The sequence below is a fragment of the Tenebrio molitor genome, chromosome 3 (genome assembly GCF_963966145.1).
Source record: "Tenebrio molitor chromosome 3, icTenMoli1.1, whole genome shotgun sequence".
NCBI classification, from domain to species: domain Eukaryota; kingdom Metazoa; phylum Arthropoda; class Insecta; order Coleoptera; family Tenebrionidae; genus Tenebrio; species Tenebrio molitor.
The window spans coordinates 27,178,660-27,204,705 of record NC_091048.1 but is presented as its reverse complement, the minus strand read 5'-3'; the positions used below and the strand labels follow the sequence as shown (position 1 = coordinate 27,204,705).

General features: G+C 38.0%; 1 protein-coding gene across 9 annotated transcripts in view; it reads left to right on the top strand.

Annotated features, from left to right (window-relative positions):
- The first annotated feature begins 6,433 nt into the window (after positions 1 to 6,433).
- Positions 6,434 to 26,046, top strand: part of Eip93F (Ecdysone-induced protein 93F) — a 43,992-nt gene continuing 24,379 nt past the window's right edge. For 8 of the 9 annotated variants that reach the window (XR_011157438.1, XR_011157437.1, XM_069040667.1 and 5 more), the window contains exons 1-2: positions 17,626 to 17,761; positions 17,822 to 18,244. Coding sequence is in view for 6 of the 9 variants with exons in the window: in XM_069040662.1 (XP_068896763.1) it covers positions 18,151 to 18,244 (94 nt within the window). In the remaining 3 variants the exon portion in view is untranslated. Of the gene's footprint in view, positions 6,584 to 17,625; positions 17,762 to 17,821; positions 18,245 to 26,046 lie in introns of those variants that run through there. The other variant, XM_069040659.1, reaches the window with a different exon arrangement.

The following is a 26,046-nucleotide window of genomic DNA, read 5'->3' as shown; positions in this document are numbered from 1 at the left end:
AATCCGTCGAAAATGTCCGTTTTTATCAACGGCCCAGTTCTCCGCCGGCTCACAACAATATCGTTAAGTAATCGCGTTCTCAGTATTTCGTCCGTAGAAGTGGGACGAAAAATCGATTCCCGCAACGAAAAGCATTCTCTTCTCGATCGTATCAAAGGATTTAACTGTCACTTCTTCAATTTTTCCTTGATTATAAAATGCAAGAATGTCGTTACGAAACAAACGACATCGATGAATTCTTATTGAATAAGACAACAAAGGAGCCATTACTCTTTTAACTGGAAGCGCCTTTCCTATCGCGTTTTCGTCCTCTTCCACGTGACATTTATCGTTTCGATAGTTCAAATTCTCGTCCTTGCTTTTAATATGTGTACGTCGGATTTTTTCCTCCAATTACGACGATTTGTGATGAAATTAACGAGCGACGTCGTGATCGGATATGCTTTACGACACCGATAGCCATCGCAGGTGCTTAGGCCCGCTCCACACTCGCACCGTCTCGCGACGCGGCGCCAGGGGGAGCCACAAAACACTATTTTTTCAAGATGGCGCCGCACGTCGCGCCTTTGCAACACGATCCTCGGCGCGCTCTCGTTTGAACTTTAGTCCTGCCTCGCCGTTTAACTCCGTAATAATATTAAAATATTCAAGTTTATTTCATGGCATGAGAAAATATAATGGTTTCCTTTAATTACAATTAATATTTGAAAGAGCGTTTTCAAATGAAACTGCGGTCAGAACAATGCCGTAAAAAGCGTCTTTGTGTTTGTAGCGTACGTCTCTTTGGAAAATGATTGTTCGGCTCTTCGAGCTTCGGTCCCACGGTTATTGTTTTTTTTTTCAATCATCTCATTATCTATTTGTGAATTATTTATAAGTGTGCCCGTTCGAAACTCTCTAATACCGACGGCTGATCACATTTGAGAGCGGTCGTTAGAAATTAAAATTTCAAATACGCTAGAATTTAATGTTAAGGTGATCAAGTTTATTATTTCCCAACGTATATTAGCAATAATTAAACTGGTTTATTAAACAGGCACGGACAGATAAATTTCTGCATACGCTTTGCTTCTAATATTTTAGACGATCGATTTGGATTATTTTCTACCAATAACCTCAATACCATTTCTGGGTCAATATCGGCAAGATGGCGGCGCTCAAAAAACAAAACCATCCGTCAAACGCCGACTGCGATGCGTTTTTCCCGGAGATGAAATGACATAGTTCAAGGACTCGGCCAGCGATTGAGGAAGAACGACACAAAGAGTTGCGTGGTGAAGCGAATCGCCCTGTATATGTGAGGTGTCCCAGTTAAAATTGGGTTGATCCCCGCGTGAGCGTATTTACTTTGGCACTCAGACAATATCATAGTTTAATGACAGAACAAACAATCAAAGTGATTCATCGGCATCAACAACAATCCGACGTTTTGCATATGGTGCACCCGTAAAAATCGAGATGCATGAGCGGCACGTGACGCACATAAAAAATGCTCGTAGTATGGAGCAGTCACGTGACCCCTTTCGGTTATTCAGACGTGCATTACGGTAGGTCAGCGACCCCAGCTGAGCCTAAGAGTTCCCCAAATCGATAAAATTACAAATTGAGACGCATCGGCCTTGCGAGCTCCTCCAAGTGATGCGTCCAGTCGTCGGGTTGGTACGCCTGGGGCGCGTGTGTTGGCAGCCGTGCCATCATTTCCCGCGAAACGGAAATGTCAGACGGTATCAGCGGGCCCAAACAAGTGGTCAGGTCTCGAGGGTGGAGCGTCGGTTCAACGACATTTTGGAGCGGACTGATAACAAGGTTATTGGCGTCACCTCCGAATGCGGCGATAAGAGGTGCAGCGCGGCGGCTGCACCGATAAGGCCGGGGCTTCGGGGAAGTCTCGAAAGACGCAAACAAAAACGCGAGAAAAATGGCGGCGAGGATCGAGTGTTTGCTCAAACAATTCGACTCGAGTGGGTTCTCCAAACAAGCCCACCTATAAATAATCCCGGTGAAGGTCTCCGCGACAAAGAGATTTCAGTGTTGCCGAAATGAGGCAGACGGGCACCAAGTTCACAGACGATGGCCGTTGTCATGGCCGACGGCCAGACGAAAATATTCGGACGGGCGTGATCGAAGAAGAGGTGCGGAACGGGTCGGGGACGACCGGGATCGACAGGAAAAATGACGACGGTTCCGGGAAACGTTTCCAACTGTCAACGAGACGCTGAGGCGGTTTTTCCTTTCCTTATTCTTGCAGTTCTGCGAAGACGGCGCGGATGGCGCAATTTGAAATAATTTTAGTCGATTCGAAGAATTTTAGATCAATCCGAGCATTATTGTCGAGAAAACACGCGATTACGCTGTGCCGGTGCGAATAACTCGGACGGATGGGATGGCTGAGGCAGCGCGGAGGCATGTCTGAGATCGAGTGCTTCACCCGGAACTTTAAACCTTTGTTTTCATAAACTTTACGAAAATTTTTCAAAATGATATCAACCGAAACGAACAAACCTAATATTATCGTTACTGACAAGAATCTAAAAGTTTTTGTTTTTGGTCTGGCCACGTAGAACAATTTCATTTTAATTCGGAGAGTTTGGTATGTTGTCACATTGACAAGCCGACATTTTAGGTAGTAGTTATGCTGGAGCACGTAGGGTAATCTTAAAGGAAGATTACTTATCCATTAATTGATTTAAATTCGTCATTACATCCGTAACTGAAATTCATCCGGCCTGAATGCCGTGCACTGGGGTATTTGAAGGCGTACTTTGAAGTCGAATGCATAATACATCTTTTGCGCGTGTAGTTTTTTCGGCCTTCGTCTAAATTTACTCAGTTTTCATTTACCCAAATCGTCTTGAAACAGTAAATTCCATGCATAGGCAAGAAAATCAAAACAGGAATTTTTAACGGCATTGAGTGTCAATGACATTTGGAGTTTTTGACAAATTCAAGAAAAATTCTGTTTCACTGTCTTAAAAGTTATTTGCATCACAAGTCATTTTGCAAATGCGTCAGCCGAGGCTCTACAAGTGCAAATTAACATAATTAAATGTCAAAAACACAAGCATTAAGACTTACTTGTTTTTTGAATTTGACATTTTAATCATTTCTCTATCCGGTAATATTTTAACAAAAATTATTTCTTTTGCTTTAAAATATTGTCGGCCGAAAAATTTTGTGCACGGTTTATGGTCCGAGGCGTCAGCCGAGGCTCCACAAGTGCAAAAACCGTCCTCGCACTTGCAAAATGACAGTTTCTGGCCTTGTGATACAGTGCCAAATCTCTTATGTTGAGAATTGCAACATTTAATGATAGTAACGGTAACAGGTTCATTGAAGGGAATGAAGTCTCCTACTGGATAAAAATTAGTAAAAAATGATAAGAAGAGAATTCGAGAAAGAAACAAAATTATTGTAAAATTATGAGACAGGGAACTTGTTTTTAATCGAATTTTATTGAAAGGTACACCCCAAGCCACGATATCGCCGAGAGGGTGGAACTGTAATATTCGATGAGTAAAAGTGAGCAGTTTCCAAACGTGAACGACACGCAACTATTATTTCTAGATTTAAACTTCTTAAAGCCAAGATAACAGGTGACAAATTCGAAATTCCTATTCCTTTTTTTTACAGAGTACCTACTTACTGACCTTTAAAAAAATATTGGTTTATTTCTTATTTTGAAGTTTAAAAAAATCTATTGTCTTTGAAAGACCTCGAACGTGTCCAAAATCTCTTCACCACAGAACCAAACTAACTGACTTGGTAAAAAAAATGTTTGTTATTTCTGCAAGAGTTTTGGTATAGTGCGGACAAAATACATGTGAATCCTGACTTTATTAAGTCAAATTATTTAACATCTTCAAATAAAAATGTAAAGATATAGATCTATGATGAGAAACAGATTTTTATCTATCATCAACCATAAACCTTTATTATCGTTATCATGTTGTTAAATAATTTCACTTAATAAAGTCAGGATTCACATTTATTTTGTCCGGACTATAGTTCCGTGTTGAGAATTGAGAAATTTGCCTAATGTAACGATATTTGCAACGACTGCAACAGTTACTTGTTTGATGTGCGTCAGGATTCTAGTTACATTTTTTTTAACTGTCAAACGCACTGTCAAATTGCTGACTTTTAGGTTATGTGTATTAAACGTTCTCCTTGTAAACGTTATATCAATTTGACAGGGATTTCAAATCTCATGAAAGAAAGAAGCGCCAACGTCGCCAACTATAAATGTTGTAAATTACCAGAAATGTTACCAACATAATTTTTTTCCCCTGCTTCTTTGCAACCTGTACCGACTTTACATACTTAGCACGAAACGATATTTGGGAACTCATTATAAAATAAGCCGATTGCCTCTTACAATGGTTTTTGTGCTGCCGTAGTTGCAACTGGCATTTTAAGTGGACGATTAGCGTGCGGCAATGGAAATGAGAAAACTCTAGTGCTGCAATGGACAAACAAGAAAAAATAAACTAATTATGGCAAATCAAGTATTACTGAAAGACAATTATGTCTCTAATGTTATAAAACAAAAGGTGCTTCGTAAACATTTAAAAAATGCTAAAATGTGTTAATTTTAGGTTTGGGGGGTTTATTTATAAAAATTTCGGTTGGTGACCTTGCAAGCTATAAAGTTGCGTTTGAATTTGAAATTCGAGCACTGATAGACTGACATTTGACATATTCAGTGCTAAATTGATTACCGACATAATTTTGTTTAAGTAATATTTATTATGTTAATGATTCAAAAATATGTTTTATTACAAAAGGCAGCACAAAAAATATTGTATGGTACTCTTGTGAAAACTCCATTGCTTTACTCACTCACATACAGCGCTCGACTGCGTCTCGCGCCATATTACCGTTCGTAAAGTAATGGATCGTTTTCAACACTTGTAACATAAACAACTATTATGGCTTGTCTGTAAATAATACCTGATTTTGGTCGCTTCGGCACGCTCCAAACGTTTGCAGCTTGATGGTCCGTTCCGTACTTCCAAAGCTTACAAACCACACTTTTGATCTCTTCTGCCTCATCTTCTAATCGACATTGCTGGAAAAACTTTGTCTTTATGTAGCAATTTTGGAATGTCTTAGCTGTCAGAAGATTACACTTTCTGTCTCTCCTGTTTCGAATACTGCTCCATCATGGCTTTCATGACACAGTCTCTTGGCAAATTCTTCCAGCGTGTTTGTTACGGACATTTTTTTCCACTTTTTTCCATTTTTTCATTCAGAAATGTCTCTTGCTTTATCTCAACAATCATAACAAATTTTTCTCCCTTCTAGTTTCTTGTCCAGTTGCTTTGGAGTTTCTATACAACTGAACTAGAGCTTAGTGTGGTACATTTTTCCAACTCCGAGTTGGTTTCCATTCTCTTCCACTCAATTATCCATTCATTAGGAAGATGACAAAGTTTCGTATATTTTCTGTGGTACTACCAACAATGCCATAACTTTGAATCAGTACCTACATATACTCCACTGGTGGTCTTTGTAGCGTATTCGTTGCAGCGTTCTAATAAATCTCTTTATATGACCTGCACGAACCAGTGGTATTAAAGAATACTTGTTGCCATTATACAGTAAAATTGGCTTTAAAGTGACTTTAAATGAATCATTGCGAAACCTCCACTGTTGTTCCAACACCAAGTTCCGTTCTTCACATCGCTGTATATTGAGATCTATCGAACTTTCCAAAAGATTCAAGACCTGGATTCTACTATGCAGATAAGATCTTCAGAAATGACCTCCGATTTTCTTGACTCTGTCATCGCTGTTGCTTGCAAGACATTTACCTAAATCTTTTTAAGCAACAGTTGTGATTGTGATCCACATCAGTTGTATTGAACAATACGTGACATCTGGCATCTCCTCAATAAAGAGCAATGGACCAGAAAGAATCCCTGCGGTACCCCAGCTGTTACAAATCCGATTGTGATAACAAGCCCCAAAAAAAAAAACAATCTCGTTCGTCTTCGTCGGTGCAACTGTCAAAACCCCAAAGACAGTAAGTACAGTCTGATCGGTGGAAAACCGTAGTGCATCTCGGGCGTGCGCATTTCCCTCTCCGAATTAGAGCCTTTTGTGAAAAATCCTCGCCGAAAGGACAATGCGTGCGACCCCACGTCTTTCGCAAAAATCCACCCCTTTTCGCTGGCCCCTCGTGCGCTCGCACCCCGCTTTTTCGTCGCCTTTAATTACCCCCGAGCGCTCGCAAGTGCATTTAGTTTTAAGCAGTGAACTCCTAAAATAACTATGGTAAAAAATCAATAAGTGCAGCAGCGGTGCCGGCAGAAATACACACACACACACACACACACGTACACAGAGTAGACGTAGCGGAGGGCCGCTTCGTAGAGGTGGAGGTATAGTACGTTCCATGTGTGTGTATATCAGGACATAAGAGTGTCAAGGTCGGACTTGGATATGCACCACATGCACCTCAACTGCAATTGCACCAATGCAACAGTGCGCTCTTGCTAGTTACGCGCGTAAAACATTTTTCCGTTGTTTGGTACGATCTCTTGTGGGGTGTCGGACAGTGTGGACGGGGGATGGACGAGAGGTAGGTTTTTGCAGACAACTAAATGCACAAATTGCTCTCCTGGCGGTTATTATTCCATCATGCAAATGACAACATTGCACACGCATAATCCACCGGTGATGGATTTATGTCATATTGTGTTCAGATCTATGATTACTTTCGAAATGTCTTACATATAGGTCGCATTTTTAACGCGTTATTTAGGTGTCTAAGGTTATACAATTGTGCATTCTTTGCGACTGTGGTGCCAATAAAACATGTGACTGTCGTGTTTTTAATTTATGTTGCTGTTAGAACAGTAGGTTGTGGCGTTTTATATTCTAAGGTTATCAGATCAGGTGGTGCCATTTTAAAATCTGTGTACTACAGCGTTCGGGACGTAGATCTACAGTCTGGCACGCTTACCGATGACAGAGCGCTTCTTCATTTGGCAGACCTTGAGTGTTTGGGCAGAGTTGCTAGGGAGCGGTTATGGGAAGTGAACCCTTAATTTGCATTTCATTGGTTGCTATTAGCCGTTGTCGAGATGCGTCATTATTTGCGACTTAAGTCGAAATTCGCTAATGTTGTGCTCGCACTGTACACAATGTTGAAAGTGTTCCGGTTTTTTCGACAGCTGCAATCTGCTGTTTGGGTGCAAATACAAAGAGCGAGAGTTGGCACCGGCAACATCAGGCGGGATGGGATCCCAGAAGGGTTTTTTATTTTTTGTTTATTTAGGGAAATGCCAGAGAAAACAGATGTATTATCTGGCGAGCTCGAATGCAATTGGTGCTTGGTGGAGATGAAAGAATCTGGCGAGAAGAAACACAGACACGTGACCGACTAAAATCTTGGCAAAAATGTTTCAAAATTAGGTGTTATTTTTGGTAGTAAGAAAAATAGCAAAATGACTGAAATAGAATCATAATTAGACACTCCAATAAAAACACAAGGAAAGTAATTTTTTAGTCAAGTCTACGTCAGGTAGATTGGTTGTTTGCAAACTTCGTCCCTACCAAATTTGATCTGTACCTTGAATTTCTTAAAAAATTTTAAGAACGTTTTGTCTTTTCGACACATAATTCAGGTTGGGGTTTAAAAAAATCGAAAGAAGAAAAAACAAAATTGAGAAAAACATTAAGAAGGAAATGAGAAATTAAAATTGGTAAAAAATGTGTCAAGAATTTGGATCTTTGGTAGGTTTTGTTCAACAAATAACAAAAATTACTCCAACTTTTTAATTCTTGAATTGGGTTAGTAGGAATAACATTTGAAGACTCTTCACGCTTTCAGTTTCAATAAAAATAAGCCCGACTTTACTTTTTCTAACAAAAATACATACAGGGTGTCCAAAAAATGGCGTACAAACTACTTACTACCTTATCGACGATGTTTAAATGTATATGGAAAAAATGTTTCCGACAAAAAATCAATTTTTTTTTTATATGAAAAAAATGTTTCCGACAAAAAAATCAATTATTTTTATTATTATTATTATTAACAGTAATACAATGTAAAGAAAGATATATTCGTACATCATTACCTTGAAATGCTACCGTAGTGGATTTAAAATAATTTTTTCGATTTCCAAAGCTTCTAAATTCTCTATTATGCAAGATTAGATATTGGTAGTGAGTGATCTTGTACGATTAGAGGTAGCTGTCATTACAATTTCATACAAATATTTCAAAATAATTGACCTGTTAAGTGCCACTTTCAAAGACAGCCAAATCAGCAAATAAATCCAATAGAATTTTTTTAACATTTTTCTGACGTTTACGGTAATCTCTTCTACACTGTAGTGCACCGTTAGTACGCAATTTTTGGGACACCTTTATTTTGATTCTTATTAAGCTCTGGAAAATTAATTTCGAACGAGACCAGAAATTTTTAACTTAAGTTAATAAGTCCACAAGAAATCAGATGAAAGAGTTTTCGTCAAAATTTTTGGTTCTGTTTCTGTGCAGTTCTGTTCTGTAGTTTTTGAAATTTTATTTTATCAGAATTTCTTATTTATTCAAGACTTGTTGGGTAGATATTTATTTTTGATTCGTTAACGATGTTAAAAACTTTTGCTTTTGACTTTCACTGTCAGTTTAAGAAAACGAAAAAAGAAGGGAATGGTAAATTTCTTTCTTCTTTAAACAAAACAAGACGAAAAACCAAATTTGGTTTCATATTTTGTCAAATATAGTTACGAATTTCTCTTTCAACATTTTTTGCTAGTATTAGTTGAGGTAGAAACGTAACTCTTTTTTAACTGACACAATTATGATTTTCTCAATTCTGAGAAAGTGAGAAAAATTTATTTATAAGTTAAAATGCATTCACGTTGTTTTGGGATAATTTTGCATTTAATTCGATAGTAAAGCTGTCTGTTGAATTAGGTTATGTTTTTCTAAGTTTGAGGTTATAAATAGCGTCAATGTCTACTCAGACATCGCAGGAAATTCAGCAACATTCATTTTGATAGGTCCGCATGTCAGGCACTTTAGTGACGGAACTCAAACAGTGTGTCCAACATTAAAAAAATAAATCAATGCCTCCCATTATGCCAAAACAACCTGAACGGTGTTCATAAGTTATAATACTGAGCTGGTATGTATTATCAAACATTTTTTTCTGATTTATCTTCCTCCTTGATATTATATGGGCTTCTTAAAAAGTATTTTTGAAAATGTTGTCAAATTCTTTTTGTACTGCTGACGTTCAATTAGAAACAATAAAAAATTGTAGATCTGATTCTTTCTACATCTAACAAATCGCATATTTTTTAAATTATTCAAATTCTTTATTAATTATAAAATTCCTATAAATAAAATAAAATAAGGATAAATTAAGCAGCAAATGTGGGTTTTTTGTTAAACTGATTCCAACACTCCATTTTTACAGAAGCAACTTTACAAGCTTGAAAAAATTTAATTTACACCAGACAGAATGACATTATCGAAAAAAAATTCTTACAGAAAAGAAATTCGAGTTTTTTGGGAAATTTCTCAGAATTCTCTTTGTATGTATTTTTAATATAAATCGGAAGAATGAAAAGCCCAGAAAATTTGCTAAAATTGTAGAGAAATAATAGTAACTGAATCGTAGTCTCTGTAATATACAGGATGATTCACGATTCTTTATTTTAACGGAAATAACCCAGATAACTATTTTTTCCATTTTTAAATGAATTACTTACATAACAAGTGTTCAATTGAAATGTTCATCAAGTTGGCTTTGACTTTATTTTTTAAAAGACAACAACATCGTAAATTAATTTGGTTAGAAAAAGATAGCCACAAAGATCAAAGCCAATTTGATGAACTTTTCAACTGAGGCCTTAAAATCCTCGCTACGCTCGTATTTCAATCTGGCCTCTCGGGCAACTAGAAAAGCCCAATTTACACAGAACCTCGTCGCATAAATAATAATTATTTTCGATATTTTGAAGTACCTGATTTCCACAGTAGTTATTAAAAAATGAAATTTTGAAAACAATAGGTAGGTATCTTTGGGGTGGAAAAAAATAAACTGAACTGAAATGTTCAGTTTCCTCATTGTATGAATTATTTTAGAACATTTTTCCCAGCTCACGAATCCTTTTGCTGTTGTGGAAATAAGCACGAGTCGCAGACGAGCAACGAACAACAACAAGGAAATTCAGGAAAAATTTACGGAAAACCAGTTCGAATCCACGTGGGAGATTCTGCAATAAAATATCAACACCAATTAATTATTACCGGCTGCTTAATTTACTTTGATTTAGTTGAAATGTCAAACGTACAACGTTCGAGTTTTCATTGGAACAGCGATTAAAAAATGTTTTGGCCAATGGCGTGCACGAAAAAAAATTCCACTTATTAATTTCTTGGAATGGTCAAAAGCTTCCGGAAATTGTTAGTGTAGCCATGACAGTCGTACCAAACTCCTTCTACTGGATGCTTATAGCAAGCATGCCATAAATTCCAAAAACTTATTCTCTCGTTCGTCAGCGATTCGTCAAAAAAATGATAGGTACGCGAAAACGATGATTTTTTTCTTGGTGTCCACGCCCCGATGATGCACGTTTCGGCCGGGTAGATGACGTCTTCACGAGTCACCTCACCGCAACCGGCGGCCATTGCGATCGGCGAAATTAATCGCGATTTTTCGCTATCTCGCTAATATTTCCGTTCGTTTTTAAGGACAAATCTAGCTGACGCGGAAGTGCATGTTTTCGCAAAACGGATGTAGATTCGGCCGACATTTGGTCAAAAAAAGAGAACACAACACGGAATCACAAAAGCGACACGGCCGCGACAGCCGATCATAATAATAACAATAATAATTCTCTTCGGTCCGATCTGGGGTTGATATAAAAAATTAAAACGGCCGACGGCGATGCGTCTGCCGCTTTTTATTATTTGACATGATGCAGTTGTTATTTTTCCCTTTGTTGCGCGAAGGGTATTTTACATGAATTTTTCAGATCACTAAATTAATTTTTACAATTATTGCACGCTTTGTTGTCGTTGATTTGACGTCCTTTTGTGGAAATTGCTAAACGGTAAATAGAGGCGCACTTGTGTTATTTACATTTGTCGCTTTTTCTGATGTTTATTAAAAAATTGAATTCATTATTTTCTGTTTATGCTGCCGATTTGTTTTTGATACGACCGGACGAGGCCCCGAGTCAAAATCAATCCATAATGGATATATAATATTTCGAATATTAAGAGGGGGAATAAACACGTCCTAACGGCTAAATTACAAAGGTAATAAACATAAATATCAATAAAGAACGCAATTTGCATCATCGCTCTAATGAAATTGTAATAATAAAATCGATAGACGCGACCACCAAAGATTTTTTAAATTTTAATTAGCCCCAGATCATAATCCACTCCACTTGAAATTTCAAGCGACATTTCTCGCTTTTCAAGCTTTTTTTCAGGTCAAAAACTCAACAAACGAGAACGGATAGTTGCAGACTTGCACCGAGCTGTATTTATAGATTCCCGTCAGGTGTATGAAACTATAAATTTTTTATTGTGGAATGGTGAGCAGCTGTCAAAGTGGAGATTATTTATATTTAAAAGTAGTTGAAATATAGGTATGACATCAAACAGTTTGTCGTTTGCTCAAATCTCAATCAAACGAGAAACGATTTTATTTCAATTTAATTTCGTCCGAACAATGCTCAGCGAGGTGGGCACAAATTCTGGTTGACTTTCCTAACAATAAATCGAGAACAACACTTGTTTGTGCGACGTTCTGGAGGTTTCAACCAAAAATCAACGACTTATCAACGTCGTTGATTTGTGGTATTTTTCCACCGGATTTTCAACCGATGCGAAAAATTGTGTGGGGGTTGTTGCCGTGATATTATTTCTCAAGATCTGTTCGAAAATACGCAGTTTGTACGTCGAGCTGGACATTCACAGGTCTACAGTCACTACAACAAAATCCTTTTTCCGCTATCGACAAGCAAATACCCACTTTGCGTTTAAAGAAAAATGTTTAATGCACGAGCGCTTGAAAACCATCTGTTTTTACATGTCAGCAGGAAATTCTTACATTGTACGCTGCGCAAAAGATACAATTCGATGGTCGCACAAAGGACACCTACGGCTTCTCCACGTTAATACGAAACAAATGCAAAGGAGATCTTCGCACGGCTCTGCGAATTTTTGTCGGCGATAATTGTGCGGCGAGGGTCGAGAACAAACACCCTCCTCGCTCTGTGTCGAAAGCGACCCCTGGAATAGACGAAATTAAAAGGGGCCTCGCGCGACAACACAATAAAGAACATTGGAACAGGGTGGGTTTGCCAAATATTTACATTGTCGGCTAAAATATTGTTTTTTAGGGCACGTGTTCAATTTAGAAATTGGTATCGATTCCGTGAAGGTTTCGGCTGAGCCGAACCCACTCGCGAAAATAAAGCGTTTTTATCGACAGGGTGGTCGGCGAGGGCGACACCGAGCGACGAAGAACCGTAATTCAACTGGTGGTATTTTTTGGTTGTTTTGCGTCTTGAGCAAATTTGAAGGGCGGGTTTTTTATCGATAGACATATCGTCGAGGGTTGAAAAACGATATTTTAACCTTCCATCAACGTGTCATTGTTTTTTTGTTGTAGGTATTGGATTTTGAAGGGTAAATATGGGGGTGATTTTTTTATCGACAGGGTGATCGGCGAGTGCGAATAAGCGTCGAAAAACCATATTTCAACCTTCGATCAACGTGTCGTTATTTTTTGGTTGTTTTTGGTTTTCCGGGGTGGATTTTGAGCGGTCGGTTGTAGAAAACGCAGAAAGTGTGTCGTTTTTGTCGGCGAAACTTGTAGCCTTGTCTGATTTCGCTTGATTGACCGTAATTGCGTAAAAAATATGGTTGTGCGGAGAAAAAAGTAAAAAATCGGAAAAGTTACACAAGAGTTTCGTTCACGTCCTTGATTTATCTAATGATGGTCGAAGAATTAGAAACCATAAAATTTTCAAATGCCAAACAATCCGTGATTCACACGTACACACACACATACATGCATCCTGACGCAATTTCGCAATTATAATCAAGGTTACGAATTTTCTACGACCGCAATTTGCGATTGAAATTGATTCGGATTGGTGCGGCGACGGCCGCAGAAAAATCCAGGAGTGCAACACACCACTTTCGGGTGCATTTAGCAAGCGGCGGGGGTGTGCGAAGAGGGCGACGGAAAAGGGGGAAGGGGCGACACGGAAAGGGATCAAAAAATGCGATCAATAGTGGCTCTCTCTACTTCTTAAACCCTCCACAATTGCAACGAAGCGCTCCGTCAAAACTGCTCTCTCGCCCCCGGTCCACCAAATATTCGCATCGACCCCCCGAAAAACGTCGATAATGGGGTGTCGTGCTGGGGCGGGGGAGGAGGAGGCGGCGATCGGGCGATTATCGTCGGGATTTTTTCCGCGGGCCCAACAACAGAACCAACTGTAAATCGTGTTGTTGCGCTGCAGCTTATAAACCAAATGAATTATAAGGTTCGAGTAACAAATTAGCGGTATATTTAACAAGGAAATGAAACAAAAGTATTTCCCGCTGTCGAGAGCACCGCATGTATCGACATTTTATTTTTGTAGCCTTGATTCTAACAGCTTATATAGCGAAGAATGTAGATAAATGCGTTCGCAACTGGTGCAGCAGAGGAAAAAACTCGACGACGACGACAACCTGCAGATTTGCTAAATGTTCAATTATTATCGAACGGTCGACGGAAAACGACGATGACGACGACTACGACGACAAATAACACACACGAATTGACGAAACCGTCTTTAATTGCCCTCGTGGAAAATGGCCACTCAAGGATAACTTTGACTGTTTAGCTCTTATCGTCGATTTTAAACGTATAATTACTAATCAAAACTGCGACCGATCGTTGCTCAAAAAATATTCCAAACATTGTTATCGGAATAATGGTGCTCATTATTCTTTCGTCGAATGAGGTTTTCACAAAACAATTGCCAACAAAAAAGGAAATTCCGAATTGCGCAATTTCGTCGCGGAGGATTAAGAACTGAATAACGCACAGTTTAGGCATTTTTTTCCATCACTGATTTATTTTTTTCACGACAACAATTTAACACAATCTATTTCTCCGTTCTCTTTTCAAAATGCTCAAAAAAAAAAACTTAATTATTATTATTACTACGTCTGATGTTGCTATTAATTATTACGTTAAAATAGTTGTCAAAGCGAATGCTCAACCTCTCTTATTTAAATGAAAGTTGAAAACTTTTAATTTAATATTATTGGTGCGGTTTAATAGTGAAACAAATATGTACCAAATGAATTTTTTGTTTGTTTTATCTTTATCGCTGTTAATTGGCATCTGTTAAACTAACACACAGGTATTTATAAAAATTGTTAATTGTTAATCAGTTTCTCCGAACATCTCGACAACTGACGGTAAGAATAATAGCTTTGGTTAGTCGTTTAAACTAGTTAGAAAGTTTAATCGATATTTATATCTAATTGAACGCTCAGATATATTTCCAAAAACTATCCTTTCTCCTATCGGAAATTAAAAAATATCACAATTTAATTCTGGTTAAATGAAAACACATGAAAAATTATTATCAATGTCAAATTAATGACAACCATATTTCTTTAACATTTTTTTAAATTGAGAGATATCCCAGTTTTTGCTTTTAACATTTAAACAATCTCAATTTTTTTTTTAAATGAGGACATTTAACTGACAACAGGTATAGATAGGTACAGAGAGGTCAATAAAGAGTCTGATCAGTGATCACAACAGTCTGTTAACTCTTTTCCGCATGTCTTTGACTGAAAAATATTTAACAAATTGTCTGTTCGACATTTACTACTCTTTTTTAAAAATGTTGACTATTAAACAGAAATTCTTCCTTCTGAAATTATCTTTTCGAAATTGTCTTAAAGATGTTGGATTTTCTCATGGGCTATGAGTCATATCTGCGCAAACGACGAATATCCGTCTCAAGTAGGCGCTACAAACCGACCGGAAAATATTGTCATTCATTACATTAGCTTCGTCTCTCTCTCGTCTATTTGTATCGGGTGTTCATTTAAATTTGTCCTCAAAGTTGGCGTTGAAGAGTCCCAAAAAGTGAGGTTAGATTTAAACAGCTGATCCGTGATCTGAAATCCGTAGTGCGATCACAACTGGTTTATCGCTCCGCCTTCGCGCAGATATTTCCAAGGTCACAGCCCATGAGAGAATCCAACACAGCTTGTTAGTTTACTTTTAAGAATTTTTGTCGAACTGACGATTTGGCAAAAAATTCATAAGCTACAGCGGTCAAGTTCTTTCTTGGTCTTCCTGTGTATTTTATTTGTAAGATTATTTGACGGTAAAGTCAAAAGTGAATAAAATTTTCAAATTGTTTATCACACTTCCGCGCAAAATTTAGCTCATTTAAAGAGTTTAAAGCATTTAAGTGTCTTTAAGTCAAAATTTTGCAAAATTTTCAAAGATTCTTGATGTATTCAAGCAAAATCTCACAAAATTCAGAATTTTGTATTTATATGTTTACCAAATCAGGTCTGGTGAGAAGAAAACCCTATAAAAACAAAATTTTAAATAAATTTAAAAATTCCTATTTTAACTTTGGCCTTGTTTGATTAGTAGTTTCAGAAGAGAACTGTGATCCTCCTTCATTCCATGGAAGAAAATAATTTTTATTAGTGTACCTATTAAATTAAAAAACGGCAAATGCCTTTTAAAGAATTATAAAATAATTATAAATAAATTTAAAAATAAATAAAACAAGTTTTTTCCTTCTACTATTCATATGGTAGGTCTAATGCACATATTCCAAAAATGTTTTACAAAATAGTTGAAAAAAAATAGCTATTTTATTTATGATGAGCTTAATGTTATTTATTCATAAGTTCGAGGAATACATATTTTGAAAAAAAAATTATGTGTTTCAAAAATGCACTTTCTGTAGATTATGGGACATATTTCACGATCAAAAAAAAAAATTTTTTATTGCCTATCATATTATGTACCGTGTTTTTTTTTTAAATTTCACCTCAAAGTAGTCGTTGAAGAGTTGATTGTGAACGCACCACGGATTACAAATCATGGATCAGCTGTTTAAAGCTAACCTCACTTTGTGCGTTGTTTGTGTTTTTACTCTGCAAATTGACAAGTGGTGCGTTCACAATCGACTCTTCAACGCCAACTTTGAGGTGAAATTAAAAAAAACACCCGATATCACCTGAGTATCAATGGATGTATTAAATCAGTAAAATAGAAACTTTGCGTGTTATTGCAATTTGCAATTTGTGTTGCTAATTAATAAAATAACCTGCAGATCCAGTTGGACGAAACTCGAAATTTGAAATAAAATATGTCTTCATTATCTGTCACAAAATCAAATTAATTTCTGTTCCACTTATGCATATTTAATGTCGTATTTATGCGTGTAAAATATGCAAAGAAACATGATTACGATAATGTAGAATGAACCACTTTTCATCGAAAAAAGGTTGGACGTGAGAGGAACGATATAAGTATCCGTATCTCACCTTGAAAAATGTTGCTACAATTTTAATTTTGAACTTTTCGTTGATGATTCAAAAAGTTTTAAGAAAAAATTCTTTTCATGTTTACAAAACAAAGAATCTAGACGAGACTGCACCCGTAAGTGGTATCATCACGTTCCATAGGTCACTTAGATCCAAAAGATATAAAAATATCTACATATATTTACATAATTTAAGTGTGCGTTAAGAGATGATTAGTTTTAACAAAAACAAAACATTAACTCCTTGATAAAACACGGCATTCCTTGCTTGACTCGCGAATTATTTGTGCAAAATGGATGTAGATTAAGCGTCAATTTGAAGAATAAAAATATTTTTTTTATTCGGCGGTCGGGAGGGTATCATAATCCATCGAGCGAATTTGTATTTAAACTTTGATGTTAATTTAATAATTCAGAATATCTAAAAGCTCGGGAACAAGGTAATTTCGTGAAAACCCAAATTGGGAAAAATCCCTTGTGTTGGTTTCCGCGAGTTTTAACGAGTTCGTATCCGACTTGAATAATTTTCGGCTTTCCCGATGAAAAATCGCGCACCCGATCGATCCCGCCGCCAAATAATCTCCCGATTTCTTCCGACTCCCATTTTTCGCCGTCCCAGCTGTTGCGGTGCGTCCGCGAAATTTTCGACCGCTCCCCGTACTCCGAAAGGCCAGCATCACATAAGCAACCTTTAAAAAGAGACCAATTCAAGTTTAAACTAGGAAAATCTAGCGACAAAGACGAAAAACTCGCCTCTCGCCGAAAAGAAAAAGAAAGAGAGACCTGGCGAAACAGGCCGCAGGTCATCAGACAAAGACCGGTCGGAGAAAGACGCCGATACACCCGAACCTATGAGATTAATACGTTAGAAAAGAATACAAATAGACCAGGAAGAGAGATGTAACGAATCGGGGGGAGGGCGCCGGCGACGGTCCTCGTCTGGCGCAGGGGCGGCTCGTGCGAGCGCGACGAGGACGGAGCGAACGGGGATGCACGGCGATCTAGTGTGCGGGCGAGGGGAGGGAAAATGCAAGTGCATGCAAGCGCCGAGTGGCGTCGCACTTGTTGCGTCACAATATGACGTTACTACAGTAGTGATACAGACCACCATTCATGCAACACATTACTGCAAAATTTTACAAGAAATGGAAACGCGCCAACCGCGCCGCTATTCAAACATGTAACGAAAAGTAATCGGGAAAATCGGCGATTTTCCGACGCAGATCTGACCGGCTGTGCTTCTGTTCCAGATAACCGACGGCTATGGCGAAAAAAACGGAGCCCTCGTGCCAGAAATGAGGACCTCGACGGGATCGCAGGCGGCGTGGAGACCGCAGTGACGCCGACGAAGAGCAAAACGACCGGACAGAGTGACTTGACTTTTGCGTTATTCGAATTTTCCGGGTGAAACGTGCTAGTGCGTGTGTGCGCCACTGACGATCCACCATCAACCGAAAAAAACGAGGTGCGTTCGGCCAAACGTTCTATCTAATAAAATTTTGGTGTAATGAATTTGAAGCAATGGGTAATAGAAAATCTTGTATACGAATCAGTGTAGCAAACTTGCCGCTCGGAAAAAATGGCGGAGTGCTCTTATGCGCGATGCGTTCAACAGAGGAGAAATATTAGAAGAGAACTGCAAAGATGGACAAGAAACATGGTTCACATCGTCGGTAAGTGCCGAAATACACACAGACTCACCCCCCGGACGCGATCGTCCCGTATTTCCACCGGAAAAGCGCCGCCGATCCCGGTGTTATTTACTATAACCTGTTGACTGCGACCGTGGATTTTTCCCCGGACACGTTTCCCCTAGAAAATTCGAAAATCGCAGCCGAGGCGGCGGCGTCGTCGCAACGCCGAGGGGCGCCTCTCCGGGTGCATTTAATGATTTTCAAGATGCACTTTTTCGTATGCGTCGTAGTCGCATTTTTCTGTGTCGGCGCCGAATTATTACTTTGCTCTTGTTTTTCTTTTTCGGGAAAATTCGCCGCCGCCCCCACCCCAGACCGACATCTAATTACGATTTTCACCTTTTCCGATGCTCGATTTTTCACCGACACGAGAGCCGCGGCCCAATTTGCATCGGTGCCAGTTTACGGATGGCCAATGTAAATAATGCTCGTATTAACATGTAAATGTCAGTGTAACCGTGAGCTATATTTGTGGTAGGGCGTTTGATGCACAAGTTTACCTACAGAGTGCACTGTGAAAATGCAATTGTCGGGAGAACGCGCATGCGCCGCCTAATCCGGCACCTCAGCTCCGAGAGGAGGCACATCGCTCCGTCACCCCCGAAATTCATTTTTTTACACTCAATTCGGTAACAATTTTGCAAGAGTCGTCGACTTTCGAGTTCACGCCGCCAAGAACGGCACGCTCCAGTTGGCGTTGCCGATTTTTCAATTGTTCGATCTAATTCGGCGAAAAAAATCAAGATGGCGGCCGCGCCGGGAGGGGGACCGGAACTCGATTTTGAATTAATTCGAGGTCGGCCCCCCCTTCCCGCGACCCCCGCGAAAAACTAGTAGTTTCGGAAAGATAAATGGATAGGCTCCGCCCATTCGACCGACAAATCACATTCAATTGTCTTTTGGCCCCGTGGGTGGAGTTAACCGCAACTTTGTTTTTCCACAACGTTCATGTACCTAATCAGCATTTGGGATTTTTTGCGGTTTTTTTCTAATTTGTTTTTTGGCCTCGCTGCGCGACAGTCGATTCGACAACGAATACAACGTTTCCCTCGAATTGACCAAATCCACATTCACAGAATTTTTTTCATTTAAACTGCATACAATTTACAAGATTTGTATTTACAAATTCGGAGATAACACTTGATCAAACTAGGAAATACAAGGACAAGGTGCAAAACAACCTTTCATCGGTTCAAAATATTTTTAAATTTTAAATAACCATTTGAAGTAAGTGACAGCTGTCATCTCAACCACTCCAGCTAATTAATTCTGAAATAAAAAGATCTAATAGGTATCTGTCGTAATTTATCAAATCATGTAAAATTTTTTAGAACTCGGGATCATAAATCAGCAATAATTCTCGACGTAATTTGAAAACTTAATTTTTTCTAGTGTCAAGTTCTTTGAATCGAACTATTCATATGACATTTATTTTACATTGAATTTAAAAACAAAAACCTGTAAAACCTAATCACCAATTTCCGTTCTTCCTCAACAAACATAATTTTATCAACCATTTAAGGTGGTTTGACAGTATATTATTATTCTGCGAACGTGGATATAATAACCGTTACACGCAAGTAGAAGACGATACTTTTTTACGAGGTACAAATTTGACATAATGGCAATATTATGCTGAATTATATCGACTTTATTACGGTGGTGTAATGATTTATTACTCACGGCAGTAGGTAATGACTAGTATTACTTAACGGTAAAAGCTATTGTACCTAATAATAATAAATGTATGTATTAGTTAATAAAAGTAGAAAAAGTAGATTTATATCATTCTGATATCAGTTAGTTTACACATTATGATTCAGACTGTTCGAAACAGTTATTTACATTACAAATGCGGTAGGTTACATTTTACTGCGCGAAGTTTTTAGATTGAAACAAAAACCGAGCGATGTAAAATCCCTACCGCATTAGTAATATTAATCTTTTTGGCCGACGACTCGTTTTCTCAAATTTGAAATTTGTTGTAACCAATAATTTTGCAAAATCTACAAAGACTGACATTTGATTAATGAAATACCAGAAAGTTATCTATTATACCAATAACTGACATGCTTACGATTTATACCACAAGATGGCGCCATCAGACTTCACAATTTTCCACAAGAAAATAATTAAATTATGTTAATTTTCGAAAACTGCACGGATCAATCGTAGCGATATCTTTTTTAGTATAAATAGACTTTATTTATGATAAGCTAACAGTTTTTTTGGAGGTCCCTGAAAGCTTAAAATTTTCGTGGTATTTTACACACTCCGTGCGGTAAAATGACAGATAGTTTGGTTAGTGTGTAAAAATCAAGATACCGTAGCTGTTCAAAATGTGTAAACATGTCATTTAGAGTTGAGGAGACCAAAAATATTTTTCTTGTCTAAAATTGTCAAATAAGTACATAGATGGAATTGAACTGTTTCTTCCACAAATGGTTATTGGATAAATTAGGTAATTTAATTAGGTATGAAATGAAAATAAAAAAAATTATTAATTACTTACGATTGAGAGTATGTTTGTACTTATATTCAATATTCAATAAATCAAGGATTTCCGTCTTGTTAAAAAAAAAGGAATACATTTTATTTTTCATCAAATAATACATACATATTTTCTAGCCTGAAATTTTCAAATAAGTAGTTAGTTACTCTTCAAACAAAACGTTATTACATTTAATTATGAAATTAAAGACAAAATCGGACTGCGTATCGATCATGTAAAATTAGAAATTATTTTTGAAAAATCTAAATATCGGGTGTTCACTTTAATTTGTCCTCAAAGTTGGCGTTGAAGAGTCGATTGTGAACGCACTACGGATTACGGATCACGTATCGGCTGTTTAAATCTTACGTTTTTACACGAGTGGTGCGTTCACAATCAACTCTGCAACGCTAACTTTGATCGGAAATTAAATGAACACCCGATAAAACGAAGCAATATTCAGTTCTCTTTAACTCAACACAATTTTAACACCTCGAAGTATGTTTGTATATTTTAAAATGATCAAAATTGTAAATCAGTGAGTATTGTAGTCAAAAAATAAAAACAATATTTTTTGAAAAAATTAACATTTTGTGATTACAAGTTTTCTGAATCTGACCCAAGGTGCCAACTATTCTGCTAACTTAGTTTACTTAATTTTGAATGAAAAATCCAGCATTAATGTTTAAGGAAATATTTTCCAAAGCTTTAGCTTTAGAGATACATATAATAATTATTATCATCATTAGTATTTTCCAAAAAACTAAAAAACCAACAATCTAGTTAACACTGCAGCACGCACTTCTTGTTTTATTGTTCTTTTATACCGTTTGTACACATTTCCTGCCTTCAGTTTATTTACCACACGAGATCTATATTTACCGACACTTGTTTTATCTTTTGTTTAACAATTGTCTCAACCTTTCGTTTACACAGACACAGGAAAATTGACACATTTTTGACATTAATCAATTTCATCCAGCGGGTCATTTCCCTATTTATCTTTTTTCTCCTCCCACTTACACTCGTTTAAATATCATGATGGCTGCGATTAGTCTTATTTTAACCTCTCTTCACCTGGTCTATTAACTTCTTTTTTCTTGTAAATATAGTCTATTTACATCTAGGCCCCTATCTACTTTGTGCCTTTCTTGTTTCCCTATCGCTCAGGCATCAGCCCCGAATAAAACAAAACTATCTGAAGTACTTCGCACGCGGTTGTCGAGAAAACCCCAACTAACCTCACTTTCGCCCTGTCAAATCCCCAGCTCCAATTGCGATTTGCTCGCGGTCAACTCGCCAACCAGAAAAGTCACCAGGCCGCTCTGGTCGCGATTTCTTCGATTTCGGACGGTTCCGTGCGAGCAAATCGAATTTAGATCGCCGCTTTCGAACGTGGCGTTGCAACGTGCACCTGGACACGTGACCCTGAAAATGGGCGAATAGGATTTGCGGATTTTTTGCGCGTAGAAGTGTGTTAGTCGCGATCGATCATCGGCGTTCCATGACATTTCGACCAAAAGCAGCAATTTCCACCACCTTATCTGTTCGATTCCCTGATCCCTATAAGGTCACGAGTCGAAAACAGTATCCAGTAAAGGTCATCCGTCGACGGAATAGGACTTTATTGAATTGTAAAAATCATAATAACGCAACAACAATAAATTTCCACAACGAAACCGCACACTCGTTCCGACCTATCGTCCACCGTCGGTCTCGCTCTTCGGGTCGTCGGTCTTCGTCTGGCGCACACACGTCGTTCCATTTCGGTCGATTTCTAAACAGCCGAGAACCAATAAAAAAACGCCTTACACCCGGTACCTTTACCGTGTGATTCATGCTCGAACGCAACAATGGCCCACGTTGCGAAGGCCACCAAACTATTCATCTATTCGGAACCAGTTTTAGACCAATTGAACGGGCGGAGGCCGATCCCACCACAGCCGAAAAATTCGGCGGTCCTAGTCGACGCCCGCTCCCATTGGTTTGGTGCGTCAAATTGGTCGGCTTAGAAGGCCTTGAATTAGACAAGAACGCAACGAACAAAATGACGATCGCGGGCTGACCGCGGCCCACCGCTCTTCCAAAACGGCCCACTCGACGGCGATTGTGCCGCGCCGATGGCGAACGGTCAACTCCGTCGACGGACGACAACACTTCCGGATCGGATTTGTTGCCGTTCCGGCCCGGACTCAACTGAATCGTTCTCGATCGACCCGGATTTTATCTGCCGAACCTCGAGTCCGGCCCACGGAATTTTATCGCTAGACTTTTCGATAGTGGCGTAACTAGAGAGCGGGATTTTGACGTTCGCACGTGGATCGCCATTTCTCCGGTTGATTCATACTTGAATAATTCGTACCGAGTGACCTTCGAAAAATTATAAATTTCTGATAGCGCGCTCGCTTCTGGGAAGTTATTTTTGATATGACTTGCGCGAAACATCATCCAATTTCAACAAGAGGATACGATTTCCACGCTGCTTTTTCCATCGGCAAATATTCGACAACGCGTATACAGGGTGACTCATCCCGCATACCGAAAACTCCACTTCGTACGAAAAAATCTTCCGCTGGAGGACCTCGCAACTTCCGTTTCCACACCAAACCGGAAACTTAAGCACGTTTTTCCGGTTTCCCCACTATCAAAAAGTGTGTCCAAAAACCACGCAAAATTTCGAAAATAAAATGCTTCTTTCTAAAGCAATCGATAGTCCGTTCGTGACCGACGTCCTTCAATTCGGCTCAAGACGCTCAAGCGCGGATGTCCTAAGATATTTTTAACCCTTCCCACGGCCCCAGCAACTACAGTGTGATTATTTAAATTTTGTGACAACGGCAACCGGTTCGAATTGAAATCCAATTCAAATATGATAGTTAAAGGTTACGATGGCTTCGAAACAAGAAAAGTACTTTAACGTGTCGCAATTATTAATAAATTAGAATTTTAAATAGTAGCAGCGCGGGTAAGTGAAGGTGTTTAAATAAAATTTGCATCGATTGAATAATTTCCAAGTGTTCAATGCTAATCATTAAATACCTTTTTATATCGTTATTAAGCGCATTCGTTCGTTAATTGTTGTAAGTTGGCCGTGAACGTCCATTTAAATATTGCCGTTTTTTTATAACTCATGAACTTGAACAACTTAGATTAGGATATTTTTATGTTTTATCTATGGTCCGGGTTGCGTAATCTTATCGCGAACAATTTTGGAAAGTTTCGGAATTGATGGATGATTCGAACTGATTTGCAAAGATAGACGATCTTATCGAGTGTTTTTGACATTTGATAAGTGACGTCGCTGTCATCAAACAGGTTAGGAATGGGTCGATCGGTGACGAAAAAAACAAAAATGCATATTTGAAAACCATATTGCCCTTGTTTTTCTAGGTAAATACATACATAAGTATAAATTTCTGTTTTCAAAAAGTGAAAGGTGTAGATATTATATTCTATGTAGGTATGTATATTTGTTTTGTTTTTTTTAATTCTCCTTTTACCTATTGTAAGAAAATTAACATTTTCGTTATAAACATAAAAGTCCTATCCATCTGGGTAGGTGAATACCTACAAATTTCGAAATTATGTCTGCTACACCATGACGTTCTAGATAAAAAGTCAAAAAATGGATATCACCTGACTTGTGCTTGTACAGATTCGTGTCTAACCAAGCCCCGCCCCGTCCACTTCTGTCAACTGTGGTTTCTTGTACGTACGTCTAGGTAACTTTGGTTTTAACGAACCATTCCCCTTAGGCCATCAGCCAATAGGTGTGAAGTTCCTTTTATTCGGAATCGTATTGTAATATGCACATTCCTAACCTTATACGAGGGCGGAAAATTAACTATTCCTTTTTAACTTTACTTCCCTCTCTTGGTCAGTAATAGGCTACTTTCCGACCTATTATAAGGTTTTTCCAGTGGCATACATACTGAAAGTCTAAAAACAGTAGAAATTAAACTGCATCAAATTAATTGTTTATTTGCTAAAAATGTAATGATTCCGAATAAAATAGTATACAAACCTCGGTGGGAATGTGTTTCATTCCTGTCCCGAGCATTAGTTCACCTCGGCTACACCTTGGTAAACTATCTTAGCTCTCGACAGGAATGAAACACTTCCCACCTCGGTATGTAATCTACTATTAAGTCTAGAACAAAAATCTGAAAAGACAAAAATATTAACCTGCTTGTTCTGTCCAAAAATAAAAAGTTTCGGGCCTTTTTGATGAAACAAATGGACCTCAAAGCAGTTTTGCATTTAGCAAAATCAAATTACTTTCTCTTAGAGAAAGAATAAGATTTCGAAAATATATTTCCTGTCCGGAAATTCACAAAATTGATAATTTTAATCGAAGAAAACGTCCATATTAAAAGGGTAGTAACGAACAAACTTTGAAGTTTTTTTTTTCTGGAAACCATGTTTCTAAAATGGCTGCCGTAATATGTTAAGATTTGTATACCTAACAAAATCTTCTCTGCTTTGATTTTTTGACTAAAAAAAAAAAAAAATCCATGTAAACTTATTCGTTTACATATTTTATTTTAGATAAACAGAACTGCTGAAGTCGTGCCAATTATTTGGGAACAGTTTTATCAATTACAAGCTTAATTGTATCATCGGGTGTTCATTAAAATTTATCCTCAAAGTTAGCGTTAAAGAGTCGATTGTGAACACACCACTCGTGTAAAAACGTAAGATTTAAACAGCTGATCCGCAAACCCTAATCCGTAGTGCGTTCACAATCGATTCAACGCCAACTTTGACCGGAAATTTAAATGAACACCAGATAGTTTCATTTGTGTGTTAAAATTTGGAGGTTATGTCAAAATCAAATCGGGAACAATACTAATGTCGCGTCGCAGGGTTGAAAGTTGAAATATCCCTATCGCCCGAATCACAGAAATATTTGCATTTCTTGTGTTTCGTATATGTATTTTTTAAATACGCGAAAAAATATAAAATGTCATATTCCAGACTACTCCGTTAAAATTTTCAAAGCACACGTGTCAAGTTGACGAAATTACATACTGTGGTTTCAGTTGTGCCAACTTAAATCATCTTAGTACATACATACTACATCACATGTAGAATTGTAGGGGTATTTATTGTTTAACCAACATAAATCAACAGGTGGTGGATATTTGATACGTGCACGGGGTATACATATTTTATTTTCATTTGAGACAGTGATACCTAATTGACAAAACAAGGTCTGAAATTCCTATTTTACTAAAAATGACGTCAGCGCAAATGCTGTCATTCTCGGAATTGACATGTAAAGTTGAAT